Raw genomic sequence first — 19288 nt, forward strand, 5'->3', positions numbered from 1 at the left:
GTCATTCGATACGAGCGCTTGGTGGCAGTAAACTCAATTCAAGTCAATTCACAGTATGCACCACTTTAACAAATGGTGAACATTTCAAGCTGTTTCATGCCAGTCCCACTTGAAGTTTATGGTCAAACCAAGCATAAAATAAAGAGAATTATAAGTTATGTATGGAAAACAACCACAGCTTTACCTTAGGAAAGTCCGCTAGCTTAATGCTAACAAACGACGAACAAATGAATGCAAAACGCCGTTGGCATGCTCGCAGTTAGCATCGACAATCGTGGTTTTAGAATCCTTTAAGAAACAGATATTTGAACGCCTATGGTGGAACAACACAGGCGTATACTATTCATCCTTGACACAAAAGAATTACTAACGTTACAGCAACTCACTGAGTGATAGAACAGCAGAAGAAAAATTCTATTCTTCTTTGTTTGTCTGCATGACTGTACTGCGCAATAGTGTCTCCCAATGGGCAAGGTGGGCGCACCAAAAAGTGCAGCACACTGATGGATGAAACATTAGTAAATGAGGCACAAACTGTTTAGTGCTTTACTTTCTATGTAATTACTTTATCACCTTGTGTTTTTATAAAGTACAATATTATAGAGTGCAATTTGTCCTTATTAAAAAAACACAAAACATTTTTCTGTGGGGAGACTGGGAGGCCGGAATGGATTAATGGCATTTCCATTCATTTCAATGGGGAAAGATGATTTGAGATAGGGGAAGTCTTTTGAGTTAAGAGTGTTGGCACGGAACAAATTAAACTCGTATCTCAAGGCACCACTGTACAATTTTATTTTAACTCCTACTCAAATCCATAGTCAATAGTCTGTAAGGAACTGGATAATAATTAAGCAAGGAAAATCATGTTGCATATTTTTAAGGGTAAAACTAGAACTGTTCACTTAAAGACTGTTCCATTGGGACTATTGCATCATGAAAGCATATTATTATCATCGTTGATTCTTTTTACGGTTTTCACAAGGTTAAAATTGTTTAATTTCCATTGAGCATGACTCGATATATAACTAGATGCAAAATTGATGGAAAGAAGAACTCCCAAGGCCGAGAGTTGTACAAGACTGTCTATTCATCCGTGTGTGGCTTCAACTAAAATTGTTTCTTCTCTTGGGTTGACCAGGAGCCGCTCTTTGCAGCCAGGGTGATCTATGATCTGCTGTTCTTCTTCATGGTTATCATCATTGTTCTCAACCTCATCTTTGGTGTCATTATTGATACATTTGCTGACCTGAGGAGTGAGAAGCAAAAGAAAGAGGAAATCCTGAAGACAACATGTTTTATTTGTGGTATGTTGTTTTGTTTTTTTCCTCCCTTTTTGATGACACATTTGAAAAAGAAGATTTAAGTTTTGTCTAATTATTTATGTACAGTGGATATAACAAGTCTACCCACCCCTGTTCAAATGCCATTTATTGTGTTATTAAAAATTAGACCAAGATGAATGACATTTTATTTTTAATTATGGCCATAAAGGTTCAACCTTGGTTTCACCTGACAATAACACATTTTCCCACAAGCATTTGGGAGATTTCCCTTTTTCTTTTTTCTTTTTTGCTAAATATAACCCAGTTTGGATGTTTGTCCATGTTAGATAAGAATCCCGCCGCCCAGACATATGAAGAAATGGGAGATTGTTATCACATGCAGTAAACAGACGCTATTTGCCTCTTGGCAGCCTCCCTAACCAGTTTTCTTGTTGTCTTTTCATCAGTTTTGGAGGGAAGTCCAATTCTTGGTAATATCATTGTTGTACCATATTTTCCACTCGAGGATGACTGTCTTCACTGTGCTCCATGAGACAGTATATTTAATGCCTTGGAAATTATTTTGTACCCTTCTACTGACTGATACCTCTGAGCAATGAGATCTCGCTTTGTGCTATGGGAGTTCTCTGCGGACCATGGCTTGTGCTGTAGGATGTAACTTCAGTATTGTCAGAAAAGGCCTACTAGAACATCTGATCTTCATTTGGGGTTAATCAGAGGCACTTGAAATGGCAGGTGCATGCTGACTCCCATTTAACATGAGTTTGAATGTTAGTGGTTAATTATAAACACAGCCACATCCCCAGTTATGAGAGGGTGTGCACATTATTTCAGTTATTTTTCCTTCCCTTCTCAAAAATATTTCAAGTTTTTTTTTTTCCACTTGAGTTTTACAGGATATAGGTCACATTGCCGAAAGTTTTTGAAATGATTTATCTGATCTCTTTTTTTTTGTATCACAAAACCTGGCAACTAAATGTGGCTAAAGTATATGGCAACGACTTGTGACTTTTGAAGTGCTGTTTCCGGTCCTTCCAAATTTACTGTGGTATTCTTAGAAGTGGAAGTAGCTATAGCTATGTTGTCCAACTGTTGCGCTGCACCGTAACTCATAGCGCAGAGGTGATGCAGCGTCACAACAGTTTAGAAATGGGCTGCATTTCTGGGTAGTGTAAACAACGCCTCCGCTTCCCAGAATGACTGGTTAGTCACGTCAAAAGAGCTTCTGGCAGAGGAGGTGGAGTGTGTTTTTTTTCCACTTTTTTTTATTTTGTTATTGTTGGTCTCGATCCATAGACCCTGTCACTAAACTCTTAATTATTGGCTATTTAATGCTTCTTATGGATGTTTGACAAGGCAGTTTTGACCATTTATTTCAAATTCATGTAAGGATAGTGACACACTAACCATAATTTAGTGCAACGAAAATGCACAAATACTAAATGACTGCTTTGACACTTTGTCTGCCCAGCCCACATGACAACATTTCCTCCTGCTTTTTTCCTGAGGTCACCAGCACAAATACGTCATGTTGCCACAAGTTAGCTTCAAGTAAATAATATTAAAATATTTTTTAGGAAAGTGTGTTGTTAATGTCACGTCCACATGTGTGTCATTTGTGTGGGTATTTGTCCTTTATTGTTTCAGGTCTAGAGAGAGACAAATTTGACAATAAGACTGTTACCTTTGAAGAGCACATCAAAGTTGAACACAACATGTGGCACTACCTATTCTTCATCGTCCTGGTGAAGGTTAAAGATTCAACTGAGTACACTGGCCCTGAGAGCTACGTGGCTGAAATGATCAGGGTAAGGTTATTGGAATGCACTTACAATATTTTCATACTGTTCTATTGTTAAAATTCCACCTTTCCCTCTGAGCATTCAAGCAACAACTTCAAATTGAGTCATCTGCTATAAAGTTTTGTTTTACTGCACAGGTATTACACAGTACTGTCTTGACCTTTTGAACCAAGGGTAACAAGTCAGCATTAGGTAATCCGTCCCCTTGAATTCTTCTGAAGTATTATTGCGTGACTCGGCTTTGTGGATAGAGAATTAACATCCAGACCGTCTGCCTCTGGCATACATTTCTTAATCCCCCTGGCAGTTGGGGAACACAGAGACACACGCGCGCACACACATAAACTCACACACAGCAAAAGAGTTATTGACCGAAATCTGACCGATTTTATTGGCTGTATGTCAGAAAAGTTCTAGAACTTGTCACAAAAGATAAAATGTATTTCAAATCCAAACTAAAATGTTTCCCCTACGAAATATCCCCCCGGCGTCTAATGCACTTTCCCAGTTTTCGGTGCCGTGCCTTCATGCAATCCTGTAAGGATTCTTTAGGGATCCTCTGTTCCTCTGTCGTCATGGCCATATTGATGTAGTCCACGTCTTTAGATCCCCTTGATTACCCCCTTGAGCTTTGGAAAGAAGAGGAAATCTCACGGCACCAGGTCAGGTAAGTAGAGAGGTTCCTCCAGTGAGGTGATGTCCTTCTCATCGAGGAACTGTCAGATGCTCAGGGCATTGTGAGCAGGCGCATTGTAATGATGAAGCAGCCACGGGTTGTCCTGCTACAACGCTCACATCTTCTCGCACACTGATTTTTATTATTAACAAAGAAAATGTCGCAATATCTCTTCGTTGGCGTGCTGGTTGATCACCTGTCCAACACTGAAGGGGAAAACTCGTAGTTTGCACTTTAAATTTGAACTATTATATATAACTATAGGATACCATCCTGTTGCAAACACTCCACCATCATCCAAGTCCCCAAGAAACCTGCAATCTCGGGTCTGAATGACTACAGGCGTGTCGCCCTGACATCTGTGGTCATGAAGTCCTTTGAACGCCTCGTGCTGGACCACCTCAAGAGTGTCACAGGCCCCCTGCCGGACCCCCTGCAGTTTGCCTAACGAGCAAACAGGTTTGCGGCTGACTCAGTCAACATGGGACTGCACTTCATCCTAGAACACCTCGACGGCGCGGGGACCTACGCGAGGATCCTGTTCGTGGACTTCAGCTCTGCGTTCAACACAATCCTCCCTGAACTCCTCTCCTTCAAGCTACTGCAGCTCAGCGTCTCGGCTGCCATCTGCCAGTGGATTTACAGCTTCCTGACGGGCAGGAGACAGCAGGTGAGGCTGTTGGACACCACCTCCTCTCCATGCACCACCAGCAGCGGTGCGCCCCAAGGTTGTATCATCTCCCCACTGCTCTTCTCTCTCTACGACTGAACCTCAACGCACCCGGCTGTTGAACTCCTGAAGTTTGCAGATGACACCACAGTCATCGGCCTCATCAACGAGTCGCCGTATCGACAGGAAGTGGAGCGGCTCTGAGCTGTGGTGCGGCCGACACAACCTGGAGCTGAACATGCTCAAGACTGTAGAGATGATCATGGACTTCAGGAGGCATCCTTCGCCACAGCTGCCCCTCACGCTGTCCAACTGCCCTGTGTCAACCGGGACCTTCAAGTTCCTGGGAATTACAGTCTCTCAGGACCTGAAGTGGGAGATAAACATCAACTCCATCCTCAACAAAGCCCAGCAGAGGATGTACTTCCTGCGGCTTCTGAGGAAGCACGGCCTGCCACAGGGGCTGTTGAGGCAGTTCTACACAGCAGTCATCGAATCAGTCCTGTGTTCTTCCATCACAGTCTGGTTTGGTGCTGCTACAAAAAAGGACAAACTCCGACTGCAACGGACAATCAAAACTGCTGGAAAGATCGGAAAGGGAGCTCATGTTAAGCTCCGTCACGAGAAATGACAGGTGAGGGCGCCAGGAGAGGGGAGAGGAAGGCGGGGACCCAAGGGCGGGGAGGAAGAGACCCCGATCTACCCGCGGCCCGACAACCGAGGGGAGAGGGGCGCAGGGCCCAGGAGTCAAGCCAAGAGAAATGTCAATACCCACCTTATTATTATGTTTACCAGGTCCCCGACTGGCAACCATTATCCCTGTGGTGTGATCATGTGTGGTTTGGGTGTCGTGAATTAAAATTGGGGAGGCCGGATGGTAGTGAGGCGAGACGGTCACGGGGAAATGATGATCCGCAACCGTCAGTCCCACCCAGGCCAACCAGCTCCCAAAAGGATGTGCGAATGTATGTGGTGCATTAAAAATCTGCGGGCCAGAGAGCAGGCCGGACTGCCGGAACACCTGGCCAAGTGTCCTCACACTGCCCTCCCCCACTGCCCTCCCCTACTGACGGGGGTCATGGACCATGGGAGGTCCCTGGGGAGAGGGAAGATGAGAAACCAGGTCCGGGGCACAGCAGCACAGCCCCCAGCCCCCCATCCAGAGACTCGGACGAGGGCCCCCGGAGTGAGGCCAGCCCAAGCATCCCCAGAGGCCCACACCGCAGATCCGAAGCCTGAAGTATAGGGCTTCAAGTACATGCAAGTGGCGTGCGTGCACAGGAGTCTAAAATGAGAAGATACACATTACATTACACATACTTAACACATAACATTTCATTACATTTCTGTATGACATTCTTTCCTTGGCAAATAATAATCAATTCAAAAACCATTTTAATGAAATGTGACCAGTTTTTCTTAGTTATCCATTTGTTTATTACATTTTCCAGAGATATTTTCTAGTGTTATATACTCCATGACAATATTTTGCCATTGGTTAATGTCGATAGCTCGTTTATTGTTCCAGATTAACAATATTGTTTTTTTTAACAATTGCTAGAATTACAAATATTGTGTTTTGATAATTTCACCTGTAAAATCTCAAATGTCATGAATGCTGTCGCTCCTATTAAAACTAAGACAATCTTGAGGCGACCGAGAACACTGTGGAGGAGCACAATGATGGTAAAGACCTCTAAATTAAAGTGTAGGAAAGCAGAACGTTAAGTAGAGAAAAACTAAACTCCAAATTGACTATGCCCTCTAAAGATAAAGTATTTGTAATTTCAAACAAGAGTTAGTCAAGAGCTAGACAGCAACACTTTTCTACAACCCCAATTCCAATGAAGTTGGGACGTTGTGTTAAACATAAATAAAAACAAAATACAATGATTTGCAAATCATGTTCAACCTATATTTAATTGAATACACTACAAAGACAAGATATTTAATCTTTAAACTAATCATTAACTTAAAATTTTATGGCTGCAACACGTTCCAAAAAAAGCTGATTAGAACGCTGGACGCTTCCATGTTAGCAAGCTCTAGACCCGTCTCAAATCTCCCTTTCATAGCAAAGATTGTTGAGAAAGTTATTTTTAATCAACTCAGCAATTTCTTGAACTTGAATTGACTTTTTGACAAATTTCAATCAGGGTTCCGAACTCATCACAGTACAGCTCTTATCTGGTCTTATCAAAGCGCTGAATGATATAAGGTTGAATACTGACTCGGGAAAGGTGTCAATTCTGGTCTTGTTGGACCTCAGTGCAGCTTTTGATACGGTAGATCATAATATACTGCTGAAAAGGTTGGAAACCTGGTAAGACTAAATGGAACAGTAGTTAAATGGTTCAGGTCCTACCTGGAGGAAAGGAGTTATTATCCCTCAAGGGTCGGTTCTTGGACCGCTCCTGTTCAGCCTGTATATGTTACCCTTGGGTCAAATTCTTCAGAACTTTAATTTTGACTATCATAGTTATGCAAATTCCACACAGTTAGATCTAGCAGTGTCTCCAGATGACTACAGTTCAATTGAGGTGGTGTGTCAGTGTCTAAAACCGATAAATATCTGGATGAACCTACATTTTCTTCAATTAAACCACAACAAAACTGAGAATTGTTTTTGGCAATAAAAAAAAGAGGATTGCTGTTTGTAAATACTGGAGTCACTCTCTTTAAAAACCTGATAGATTCCGACCTGACTTTCAACAGTCATATCAAATCAATTACTAAAGCTGCCTTCTACAATCTGAAGAACATATCCAGAGTGAAGGCGTGCACCTGTCAGGCAGACCAGGAGAAGCTCAGCCTTGCTTTTATCTCAAGCAGACTTGACTATTGTAAGGGTCTTCTGACTGGACTCCCTAAAAGGAGCATTAAACAGCTGCAGCTCATTCAGAATGCTGCAGCTCGGGTTCTGACCAGAACAAAGAGGTCAGACCATATTTCTCCAATTCTAAAGTATTTACACAGGCTTCCAGTCAGCTTTAGAATAGATTTTAAAGTTCTGCTACTGGTCTATTAATCACTAAATGGTTTAGGTCCTGGGTAGTAGATCTTCGATGCTAGTGGACGAGTTAGCCTTCCGTCTTTTCAGCGGGTTGCTAGGGTTGTCACAGTGGGATCCGCAAGCTTGCATGACGAAGCGATCAAAAGTTCCATAGAGGAAATCTTCGAGTGACTCCACGATGGTATCTTGGCATTAGCAGGGATTGGGAAAAAGTAATCAATAATAATCAGCCCTGCAAAAAGTGGAACTAAAGTGGATGAGGGGGAAATTAAGTCTGAGGGTTGCTAATCTGATTTTGAAGTGTAGTCGCCAAATTTAGTCTGGCAAATCTTACTGTCTCTCACGGTGTCAGATCTTGTCGGACCTTCCTCTATAGCTGTAGATTTTTTTCCAAGGAAGTTGGTTTTGTTTCATGCTAGTTGCTAACTGGTACAAATCAAGTGGTTAAAGGGATAACTTGACAGCTCTGTACATGTTGTAAATGTGGTAATGTTTTATTTTTTGGACAAAAGGGATCTGCCATGGCTGTTGTAGTGGTGAGCCATCAGGGCCAGCAAGTCAAATCAAGTTTATTTGTATAGCCCTTAATCACAAAAGTCTCTCAAAGGGCTTAAAAAATAAAGTCTTACGTTGAGATTTCAACAGTTCTACTGAGGTAGCAGCTCTAATATCCGCGGGTAGGCCATTCCAGAGTACTGGAGCCCGAATCCAAAATACTCTGGCAACTTCTTTCTGCCTCCTAGAGTCACCAAAAGACAGGTGTGTTGCAAGGGGACCAACCATAAAGTGCCTCTAAGTCAGCGAGATAGGAGGGCTCTTAGCCATGGAATATTTTATGAGTAAGTAACAAAACCATAAATCGGATCTCAAGTGGACCGGGAGCCAATCCAAGTTGGCCAGTATCGGAGTAATATGATCGAACTTTCTCATCCTCGTCAAAAATCTGCAGCGTTTTGTACTAACTGTAGGCTTTTAATATAGACATGGGAAGACCAGAAAGTACCATGTTACAATAGTCGAAGCGAGACGTAACAAATGTGGAACTCTGATCGCCGCGTCACAAACAAGGCCTTCTCTGCTGTCCTAAACACAATCAGAAGCACTGCCTTACATTTACAACCTAAATTCCAACATTTGTTCAATGAAATTGTATTAATTTACTCCCATTGGTCTATTATATGTATAGTGTTTCTCTTGCCTGGACTACTTTCACTATGTATATGTTAGATATTTTGGTCCAGTCCTATTTCAGCCTCTATGTGCTGCCATGTCAGTCTACAGTAATCTTCCCAGGGCACAGTAGTGCTGGCCGATGTAATTTAAACTAGATTAGCAACGGGGATGTTTCTTTAACCAATCACATTTCAAATTCGCCTCTCAGGGCCAGCTAGCTAGCCCTGGCATTTATCTGTCCTCTCATTGGTTGGTCAGGGCAAAAAAACTTTTACAGCCAAGTTCAACTATCAAAACATACTGCATCTGTAGCAATCTGCACACGTTAATACACCTGGTCAACAAAACACACCAGTCAGTCATGTTCCAATACTTTTTGCCCACATGAAAAATGGGTGGATTAAAAAAAATGGTTTCTTCCAGGGCGGCAAGGTGGCCGACTTGTTAGAGCGTCAGCCTGACGGTTCTGAGGACCGGGGTTCAATCCCCGGCCCCGCCTGTGTGGAGTTTGCATGTTCTCCCCGTGCCTGCGTGGGTTTTCTCCGGGCACTCCGGTTTCCTCCCACATCCCAAAAACATGCATGAATTGGAGACTCTAAAATTGCCCGGAGGTGTGAATGTGAGTGCGAATAGTTGTTAGTTTGTATGTGCCCTGCGGTTGGCTGGCAACCAGTTCGGGGTGTACCCTGCCTCCTGCCCGATGTTAGCTGGGATAGACTCCAGCGCACCCGCGACCCTAGTGAGGAGGAGCGGCTCGGAAAATGGATGGATGGATTGGTTTCTTCCAGGTTGCGTATCAGATCCAGATGTTAAGTGTCTGGAAATAAAAGCTGTAATGTTGATTTTGTCTCCTATTTATCTTTTGTTGTCAAACTCAAATGATTTAAATCTACAGCAAAAAATAAATGAATTTACCTCACTATTCCAATACTTTTGAACGGGATTGTGTCAAAATTGGGCCTATTTGTGATTTGCATCAGAAACAGTATCTATTAAGGTCTGTCTCCTACTTTGATTAATTTTATTCAGTGATGAAATATTGTGGAAGAAGCATCTGGAGAGATACTATTAAAAAACACACTACTGTGACAATGACTTAGATTGACGTCAGTAGTGGGGGAGTCATGGTGAAGTGTCACGTATACAATGTAAAATGATTACTCGTAATCACTCGCTGCCCTCATTTTCATTGCGTATGTGAAACCCAGCATCTTCTCTCAGTATAAAAAAAACAAAACTGTTGGTGTTCCCCTGCATACTAAAATAATGTCTTTATACAGTGGTCAGTTTTGTAGGTATTTTGGGCATATTTGTTGACAAAGAGTGCTGCTACAGTCAAGTATCTTGTAGGATGATTTTTTTTTTCTTTCTTGCCAGTTTAACCACAAAGCATCCTGTTTCTTGCAACTTTAATAATGACAATAGTTGTCATTACCATTGACTCACTAGGATAGTCTGAAGTCATGTCTGCACTATTCAATTGTAAAAGTTACACAATTAGCATATATACACATGCTGTTGGCTATTTGTCAGAATTTGTAAGGCTTGTCAAGTAAATATTTTCATTCGTCTTTCCTGTTTTTTAGAATATGTGGAGAATTAAAAGTGGGAAGCATAATGGAATATTAAAATAGTGTTGACTGCATAACATTCATGAGATATTTAACTTGTTTTTCCTTGTGAAGTACAGTTAGGAATGCTCGGATACTCTGTGTGTAAAAACCTCTGTAACCTAGGCTTCATTCACGTCCTGGAAATGGAGCCTGCGCATGGCATTTCCCTTCTTCTTTCACAATGAGTGTGTGCTACTTGTTATCTTAGTATCATGTGATTCCCCTTCACCGGTTTGTTGTGTGGATACGCACAATTGTGTTTAAAATAACAGTCCAACATTACTAACTAGATCAATCACTGTTCTTGGTAGATTTTATATTTCTACATGTCAAATAATTTAGTAGTTCACTAGTAGGTGTACTGTAGTTGAGTAACGTTAGTCATGACATGAAAAAAACAAGTGGCCATTATTTAGGGGTGAAGACAAATATTTTACATACTGTATGTGTTGTGGTGCATTACTCTCAGAAAATCAGCGTACATTGGGTGATTCTAGATATTGTCAGAAGAACATTGAACTTTTATTAAAAGTTGAAAGAGTGAGGAAAACAGAAGTGCAGAAAAATGATAGGGCGCTCAGCTAAAGTGTTCTCAAACACTGAATGGAAGAAAATTGACTGTTTCAATGGCTCATAGAATAACAGTGAAACATGGTGGCACAAGCATCATTAGATGTGTCTTATCCTATCATGTTGACCTTCCATCCATTTTTCGTACCGCTTATCCTCAGTAGGGTCGTGGGCGTGCTGGAGCCTAATCCCAGCTATCTTCGGGCGAGAGGCGGGGTACACCCTGATCTGGTCGCCAGCCAATCGGAGGGCACATATAAATAAACAACCATTCGCACTCACATTCACACCTATGGGCAATTTAAAGTCTTCAATCAACCTACCATGGATGTTTTGGGGATGCGCGAGGAAGCCGGAAGTACCTGGAGAAAACCCACGCAGGCATGGGGAGAGCATGCAAACTCTACACAGGCGGGGCCGGGATTTGAACGTCGGTCCTCAGAACGGTGAGGTAGATGTGCTAACCAGTCACCCACTGTGCCGCCACCCATGTTGACCTTATTTATTGCATATCAGGGATCATGGATCTGGTTACTGTATATCAGGATACTTGAAGAAGTCATGTTGTCTTATACAGAAGAAGGCGCCCCTTCATGCTAATATTCCTTTTTTCTGGGGGGGGGGGGATAGAGTGTGCAGTTCTCCTAATGCATTTTGTCTATGGAAATGGAAGCTACAGTATTTTCCATATTTTTAGCTGTAGTCACACTTGTGTTATTCTGAATGCGGTTGTATTTCACTTGTGCCCCATATCTCCAAGTATACAAGGGACATTTCTCAGTGGCTGCACCCTTCTGTGCATTAGTTGTAAAGGTCTCGTGGCAGTGACATGGTTGTGTGGGGAAAATCTGTTGAAGGGTTAATGATTGACTCCTTCACATGACTCGTGGCCAATTTGGGGGTAGGTTCAGACAGCAACGGCATTAGGGACTTACAACTTACAACGGCATGTGGTGGTCAAGTCAGCCAAAGAGAGAGAATAGAAGCATAAAAGAATTCACCCAAGTTGCCCTTTTGACTGTGATGGGTTAAATAGTCTAGTCCATTGATCACGAACCTTTTTTTCTTCTTGGGAACGGATTCATGCAAATGGATACTAGTTTGATACGCATTTCTGAAATTTCTAATTTGTTTAAAATATTTTTCATTAGATCTTATTATTAATAATGATATTCATCTATTTGAAGAGTGATCGTGGTGATGATTTTCCACAATACTTATCAACAGTCATTTAACACGGTAGGAAACTGATCAATATCAATATGCAGCACTTTATTTCCATAAAGTGTTTACCATTTCAAATGATCACTTATACAACAATCCCTGGATATCACAATGTCCCATCACTGATGAGCTATTTTTTTTAGCAGGCCCACAGGCAATTCATGTGGTCATTTGGGGCTACCTTGTGCCCGGATGTACCATGTTGGCGACACCTGGTCTACTACAATCAAATATTGTCACAATAATTTTGGTCAGTAATTTACATTTAGTGAGTTGTTATTGTATATTGATTATTAAAACAAGATTATTACCAGTAATACTTTTACACCAGGAAATATGGAAATATTTGCAGTGTTTTTACCACCGTCAGATAGATTTGAAAATAGCTCAACATTTAATTTAATTGTAGTGTGGACTTTTCGTGTAAATTTAAGAGGTTTCACAATAATATGGCATTTGACATTTGGGAATTGGAGCCTTTTTTATGCAGTGAACCGCGATTTTCAAGGCATCAATAGTATTTGGACATTGGAAATAACTGTTGACATTTACAGTAGTTATTTGTTTGTTGATATTTAGTGCTTGATATTTACCGTAGTACTTGATGAAAGTCCTTCGTAGTCACCTTCATTTGCTGCTTGTTTGCAGGTATCGATGCCTTCCCTTTTCATTTCAAGTGAAAAGCATGCCGTCTTGCTACTTCTGTCAGTAGTTACATCGTCAGTAAAAAGCAAGTAAGCCTGTCCTGGCACCTATACATGCCCATGCCATAACAATGCCTTAACCATATCTGACATTTTCCTTACAATTGCTGTAGTTCTGATTCTGCAAAGGTTGAGTCGAGGCAACTGTACTTTTCTTGTTTGTATAGTTGCCTCGATTCATCCTTTGTGGATTACCAGGAGCTGGATGACTGAGAATCTACACAGACACGTACTGTATACTGTAGTTCCGAAATGATCATTGCCATAATTTTGTGAAACCTCTTGAAACTTCAACGCTACACTTCCAACATGTCTATCTGTTTATTTCCTCTACTCTTGTGTCTGCAAAATAATAACTGTCACAATCCAAGACCATTAGAAAGTCCTCAAGCTCGACTTCAAGTCTATTCATTCTCTAAATTTTCTATTATGTGCTGCTTGAAATACTGAAACTGTTTGAGATGAATTTAATCACTACTTCATCTGTTAGTACAGTATTAGTATTTATTACTGAATATGTGTTTGCTGGCGGCACGGTGGCCGACTGGTTAGAGCGTCAGCCTCACATTTCTGAGGACCCGGGTTCAATCCCCGGCCCCGACTGTGTGGAGTTTGCATGTTCTCCCTGTGCCTGCGTGGGTTTTCTCCGGGCACTCCGGTTTCCTCCCACATCCCAAAAACATGCATTAATTGGAGACTCTAAATTGCCCGTAGGTGTGACTGGGAGTGCCGAATGGTTGTTTGTTTGTATGTGCCCTGCGATTGGCTGGCAACCAGTTCAGGGTGTACCCCGCCTCCTGCCCGATGACAGCTGGGATAGGCTCCAGCACGCCCGCGACCTTAATGAGGAGAAGCGGCTCAGAAAATGGATGGATGGACATATGTGTTTGATTTAGCATATTCAGCAAGCCCACAGAGGAAAATCACGCAACATGAATCTTATATTCAGTATGTGTGCCATTATGATGGACATGACCTGCCAGATTTCTGTATACCAGGAGCACAACCTGGACTGGTTTCCCCGGATGAGGGCCATGTCATTGGTCAGCAGTGATGCAGATGGGGAGCAGAATGAAATCCGAAGCCTCCAGGAAAAGCTCGAGTCCACCATGAAACTTGTGTCCAACCTCTCTGGCCAGCTGACCGAGCTCAAGGAACAGGTTGGTTGGACTTAATTACGATGAGCCCTGCCACTAATAGCGGAAATCAGTGAAACTGATTAAGATTAAGATTAAGTAAATTATGCGCCGCCTCCCTAAAAAGGTTTGTAATTGGCTATGAATGCCACGAGATAGTGAAACATCCTGTAGATGCCACCAGATGTTGCCAAACATTATTGCTTTGTCCTGAGCACAGCAAATAAAGTGAGTTTTTCAGCAACTATCGGAGGTTTGGTTCCAGAAAAATCAGTGAATAAGCAAATTCATAAATGCCGAACCGTGAACATGTGGCGCTTTCATGTATTTGTCTGTGATGTCTCTGAACTTCATGATGTGGAGAACATGAACATGTTTTGGTCTCAATTTGGACAGCAATCACTTTACATAAAATATTATTAAATACAATTACTCACAGGCTCTTTTTTTTGTTTGTTTTCAACTCAGTGTTGCTTACAGTACTTGTTGCTGCTGCATTTTACATAATTTAGCAATCTCTGGAAATCTAATTCAAACAGAATTTTTGAAGCCATTCGTTTGTTTGACAAGGTCATGCGTGCGCTAGTGTTGCACAATTTTTGCAATCTTGTTTTTCTAGTACACAGAATTGTACAATGCTTTACGCTTGAAATGAGAACCGCATGTGAGGAAGTGAATGTCACTGAGACCTTTTGACCCAGACAGGAGGAAATGATGGTGTTGCTGAACACTTGTGATGTAGGGGCTGATTTTAATTTAAAATCTATACAACCAAACCAAAAAAAACCCAAAAAAAAAGTATTTGAATCCTTTGGCTTTCATTTGCTATGGATTGATTAGTTGACTTCTCTTACAATCCTAAATCTTCTAATTTAAAAGTGCAAAAGACAACAGTTTCAGATGAAGTCCATTATTAATTGAACTGGTGTTTATCAACAAATCGTATTTCTCCTAAAGGACACAAGAGCACTTTGTCTTTTCACTTTTGATACACGATTGTGGCAGAAGGTTTCTGTGACTTCAGCTTTGTTTCACTAACTTTATTGCCTCAACATTTCAAATAATGTTTTGTTTTGATTATAGACTGAAAATATAATTTTCAAAAATAATAATAATTTAGCTGGGACAGTGAAGAGTGATTAGCACATCCGGTTGGTTCACAGTTCCAAGCTTTGGGATTGAATCCGAGCTCAAGCCTTCCTTCTTGTACACACATCGGTTTTATTCAGGTACTCCGGTTTCTTCCTGTATTTCAAAAACATGCAAGTTAGGTTCACTAAAGACGCTAAATTGTCCTTTGGTGTGTACGGTTCGTTTGTCTTAATGTGTCCTGTGATTGGCTGACAACCAGTCCAGGGTCAGCTGGGACAGGCTCCAGCTCACCTGGTTGGTTACCCAAATCCGAATAAGATATGTAGAAAATGGATGGATTCCATCCATCCGTCCATCCATTCTGTACACCACTTACCCGATTCAAGGTTGCAGGGCACTGGAGCCGATCCCAGTTTAATTTCGGGCGAAAGGCAGACTGTACCCTGAAGTGATCGCCAGTCAGTCACAGGGCACATCTCGAGACAGACAACTATATAGACTCACGTTCACACTATCCCCGAGTGGGAACTGAACCCACGCTACGTGCACCGGAGTCAGGCGACTGTACCACAGGATGGAATGATCATTAAAAAAATTCTAAATACTGTTCATTTAGTAAATACATCCCATTTCTACATTCAGTTTTTACAATGCTGACATTTGATTCTGAGAATGTCTGTTTTGATGTTTTGTAAGTTAGATAAATGACTCCAAATGCTCGTGACAACAACATACGGACAATGTGAATTACAAAAATGAAAGCCAAAGCAGCAGCTAGTTAGTGAAACATAACGTTTGAAACACTGTCAAAATGTTAGGGCAAGACTGTAGCTTTTGTGTCAACGTGCAAATAATCTAGCACATAGTTGACTCTTAACAGAAAGTGTGTGCTTTGACTCTCAAAAGCTGATATGAGTGGTTTTCAGTATTAGTGTTGCATATTGCGCAGCTTGCGTCAGATGACAAATGCACTATACATGATAGTAGTGTACAGAAAAGACTGGTTTACTTCAAAGTACAGTATTTGCACTCGTGCAGAGGACACTTATTGATTTCAACTGTTTTTTTTCCCCCCTACCCATCCACTTTGTCATCTTCAAGATGACCGAACAGAGGAAGCAAAAGCAGCGGATTGGCCTGCTGGGACACCCACAGCACATGAACGTAAACCCCCAGCAGCCTGCGTAGGCTCATCGCACGGAGCCTCAAGCGCCTCAGCTTGAGCCTTATCGTCTGGACAGAGCAGTTCTTACTTCGAGGTTGCACGTGACCAGTGTGAGTACACTAACTTAGAAGGAAGCTGTAATATAGTTGTAGTCATAATATGGTGTGTAGCTCCACTGTGTACAGATCTCACTCAGAACATTGACACTCACCCAACCTGTTCTTTCTTGTCCAAAAAGAAGTTTGTGCCAAATGTTTTCATGTAATATTACGCTGGTTTTTTTTTGTGTGTGTGTCATTTACTGGCTGCACTTGCTAATTGGAGAGGATGATGAATTTGTCCAGTTTCATCACCCTCCATTTTAAATTACATATCTATTTTAGACTGAACAAGCAGTATTATTTGTTGTGGTATTTTGTGCAATATATAAACTTAAATATGCAATCGTATGTGGATTTGAGTTCCATAAAACATCTTATTTCCCAGTGTTAACCTATTGAAGTCTTACTGGATAAAATAGGGACTTGATTTTGATTTTACCTGCACAATTGTTGAGATTACTGTACACTTAATAAGATGACCTCCTCAAGTTTTCTTTTTGTATTATTACTTTAAATTAAGTGCACTGCACTCAATAAGAATGTGTTGCATAAACATGCTATATTGTATGTAATATAGTTTTCCTTCACCTGTGTAAATGCAAGTGTCATTCTCAGTAATAACTATCTCTTGTTATTTCTCTCAGTACAGACCGTATACACTGAATGATCAGTCAAGTATACCTGTGTTGTATAATTTATTAAGAGTCACTCACCCTCTTATGGTATACGGAAAGTTTGTGTCATTCTTATCGAAACAATTATAAATCATGATTTCTTCTCTGTTGCAGCAAACACGCTCGCTTTGTGACTGTTCTTGTTCTCAATTAATTTTCACATCCAGCTCACACGTGACCCTAGTAGGGATAAGCGACACAGAAAATGGATGGATGGACGCTATCGTATGTCTTCATACCATTGTTGCATTTTTTACTGTATGTATGTGTAAAGTTTATTGGTTGCCTTTGCATTTGTATAGACAATAATAATTGTTACTTTATAGGATTGTTAGAAATAATTTTAAAAAAATCAAGGTCATGTCAATTTGTATATTACAGTAGAATTATTTATTAAAATGAATCTAATTATCTTTTATTTTGCATTCTGTTGTCATATTTTTAGATATAAAACATGGTAATATAAAGATGGCTTATTTAATAATGATTGCCATTTCTTACACCTGCATACAATATCATACATTAGCCTCTCCACATTGAAAATGACTGATTTTGTGTGTCATCTTCTAACGTCTGCAAGATGCGGTTACTGTTTTTTTTTTTTTTTTGGGTTTGTTTTTATTCCAATGTCATAACTGTTATTTAACGGTAATAAATACCAGAGTTGAACAAACAGAGCAGTTGACATGTGGTAGACAATTGGTAAAAGATCTATAATGGTTAATAAATTAAAGGGGACATATTATGGAAAACTGACTTTTTAATATATTGTATGAATTGTGGTGTACCTGTACATCCATCAAGTGTAAAATTAAACAACCATGTAAATATTTTCTCATCTGCCTATATTACTGGAAACGTGTTTGTCGGCAAGCCGTTCTGCACTTTCGGCTAATTTACAAATGGTGGTGTCTAAGCGCCAAATAGACAGTATAGTATAGTATAGTATAGTATAGTATTGTATAGTGTATGTACTTCTGCCTCCGTGAGTTACAAATACTTTTATTGTCTTCACGGGCACTCTCTTTTTATCCATACTCTGGCGCTTTTTATCCACACTCTGGGCTCTGCTTCCCCAAGTAAAAGCAACACACACTTGCCGGCAAGATGACTAAAGCCAGCCCATTGTGCGACCCTGAAGCACAGACGGCCAAACGAAAGCCGGAATGCGAACACTTGCTGGCAAGATCCAGCCCACTGTTATGCATTCAATTGTGTTGGGGATTAACTAATTACATTTGACTAGACTACATAATTTAATTACAACATTGATGTCATTTTAATCTATTAAATTACTGGTAGAAAATGTGTAATTAAATTACAGTTGCTTTGGGAAATGTCCATGATTGTAATTTTAGGATTTGAAAAATAGCCGCAAAAGGCCATATTTTTTCCATATTTTTCCATTCCTCCTTCTAAAGTCGACGTTTTAATTGGCTCTCTCTGGTCATGTGCCGTTCTGCTGGCACATGTTCTGCTGGCACTGCTGTAGTTTTAAACATGACATATTTTTCCAGATATTAAATCAAACGGCCACCTTGTGGTGCAATCTATTAATTTGTCTGAGATTTTAAAAAGGTTGGACATAGTTGCACTTTGGAACATATGAAATAACCTTAACTTTTGAATAGTTTCATTTTTATACTTTAGATTTTTTCATGGAACATTCATTTATCTGGGTTGGTATTTGATGCGATATTGTTTAAATTGTGCACATTTGTCATTTGGACAACATGATATGGTATGGTAGTTTTCCACAGGAAACACACAAAGCAAAAAACACATTTTTAGTATGTATTTACATTTCATCATGTTTTGTTAGCAGCTTATTATTTGTGTAATGAACAAATATGGTTTTAACCCACTTTTGTCAAGGAAGCATCCAAGAGTCCTGTTGATGCATTCGTTCAAAATTTTAAAAAGTAATAAAAATGTAATGAATTACTTTGAGAAAGTAATTGACATTGTTACACTACTATCACATGTTCAACAGGGTAACTTGTAATTGCGACCAACTACATTTCCAAAGTAATCTTCCCAACACTGCTTGCTAGCAAGATGACGAGAGGCAGCTGGATGAGGCTGACTAGTCGAAAAGCTCAAGCTCCTCCCCTTGTCGTCATAGTAACAAACGCAGGACTTGCCATTGGCCCAGCAGTATATGGCACAGGACGAGGACGAGTTAGCTCGCTTGCATGAAAACCTGAAAAATTGTGTGATTTCAGCAAGACAAGAAAATAAAATGAAATATTTTCAAATTTTTTACCCTTGGGGTATTTTGATAAAACGTGTTATTCACACACCTGGGAACTGTTTCAAACTGGAAAGAAAATGTCCAATTGATTCTCCTTGAATCTAAACTAACTGACATTTTATTGCCAATTTGAAG

At 40.6% G+C, this 19288-nt stretch overlaps 1 protein-coding gene across 18 annotated transcripts in view; it reads left to right on the forward strand.

Moving 5' to 3' along the window:
- The window catches only part of itpr1b (inositol 1,4,5-trisphosphate receptor, type 1b), a 118822-nt gene extending 101341 nt beyond the window's left edge, over positions 1–17481 (forward strand). For all 18 annotated transcript variants that reach the window (XM_061688973.1, XM_061688975.1, XM_061688980.1 and 15 more), the window contains 4 exons: positions 1142–1307; positions 2934–3094; positions 13730–13891; positions 16061–17481. In XM_061688973.1, coding sequence (XP_061544957.1) covers positions 1142–1307; positions 2934–3094; positions 13730–13891; positions 16061–16147 — 576 coding nt within the window. In that variant the 3' untranslated portion in view covers positions 16148–17481. The remainder of the gene's footprint in view (positions 1–1141; positions 1308–2933; positions 3095–13729; positions 13892–16060) is intronic.
- Positions 17482–19288: the final 1807 nt, after the last annotated feature.

The sequence above is a fragment of the Phycodurus eques genome, chromosome 10, assembly GCF_024500275.1.
Source record: "Phycodurus eques isolate BA_2022a chromosome 10, UOR_Pequ_1.1, whole genome shotgun sequence".
NCBI classification, from domain to species: Eukaryota; Metazoa; Chordata; class Actinopteri; order Syngnathiformes; family Syngnathidae; genus Phycodurus; species Phycodurus eques.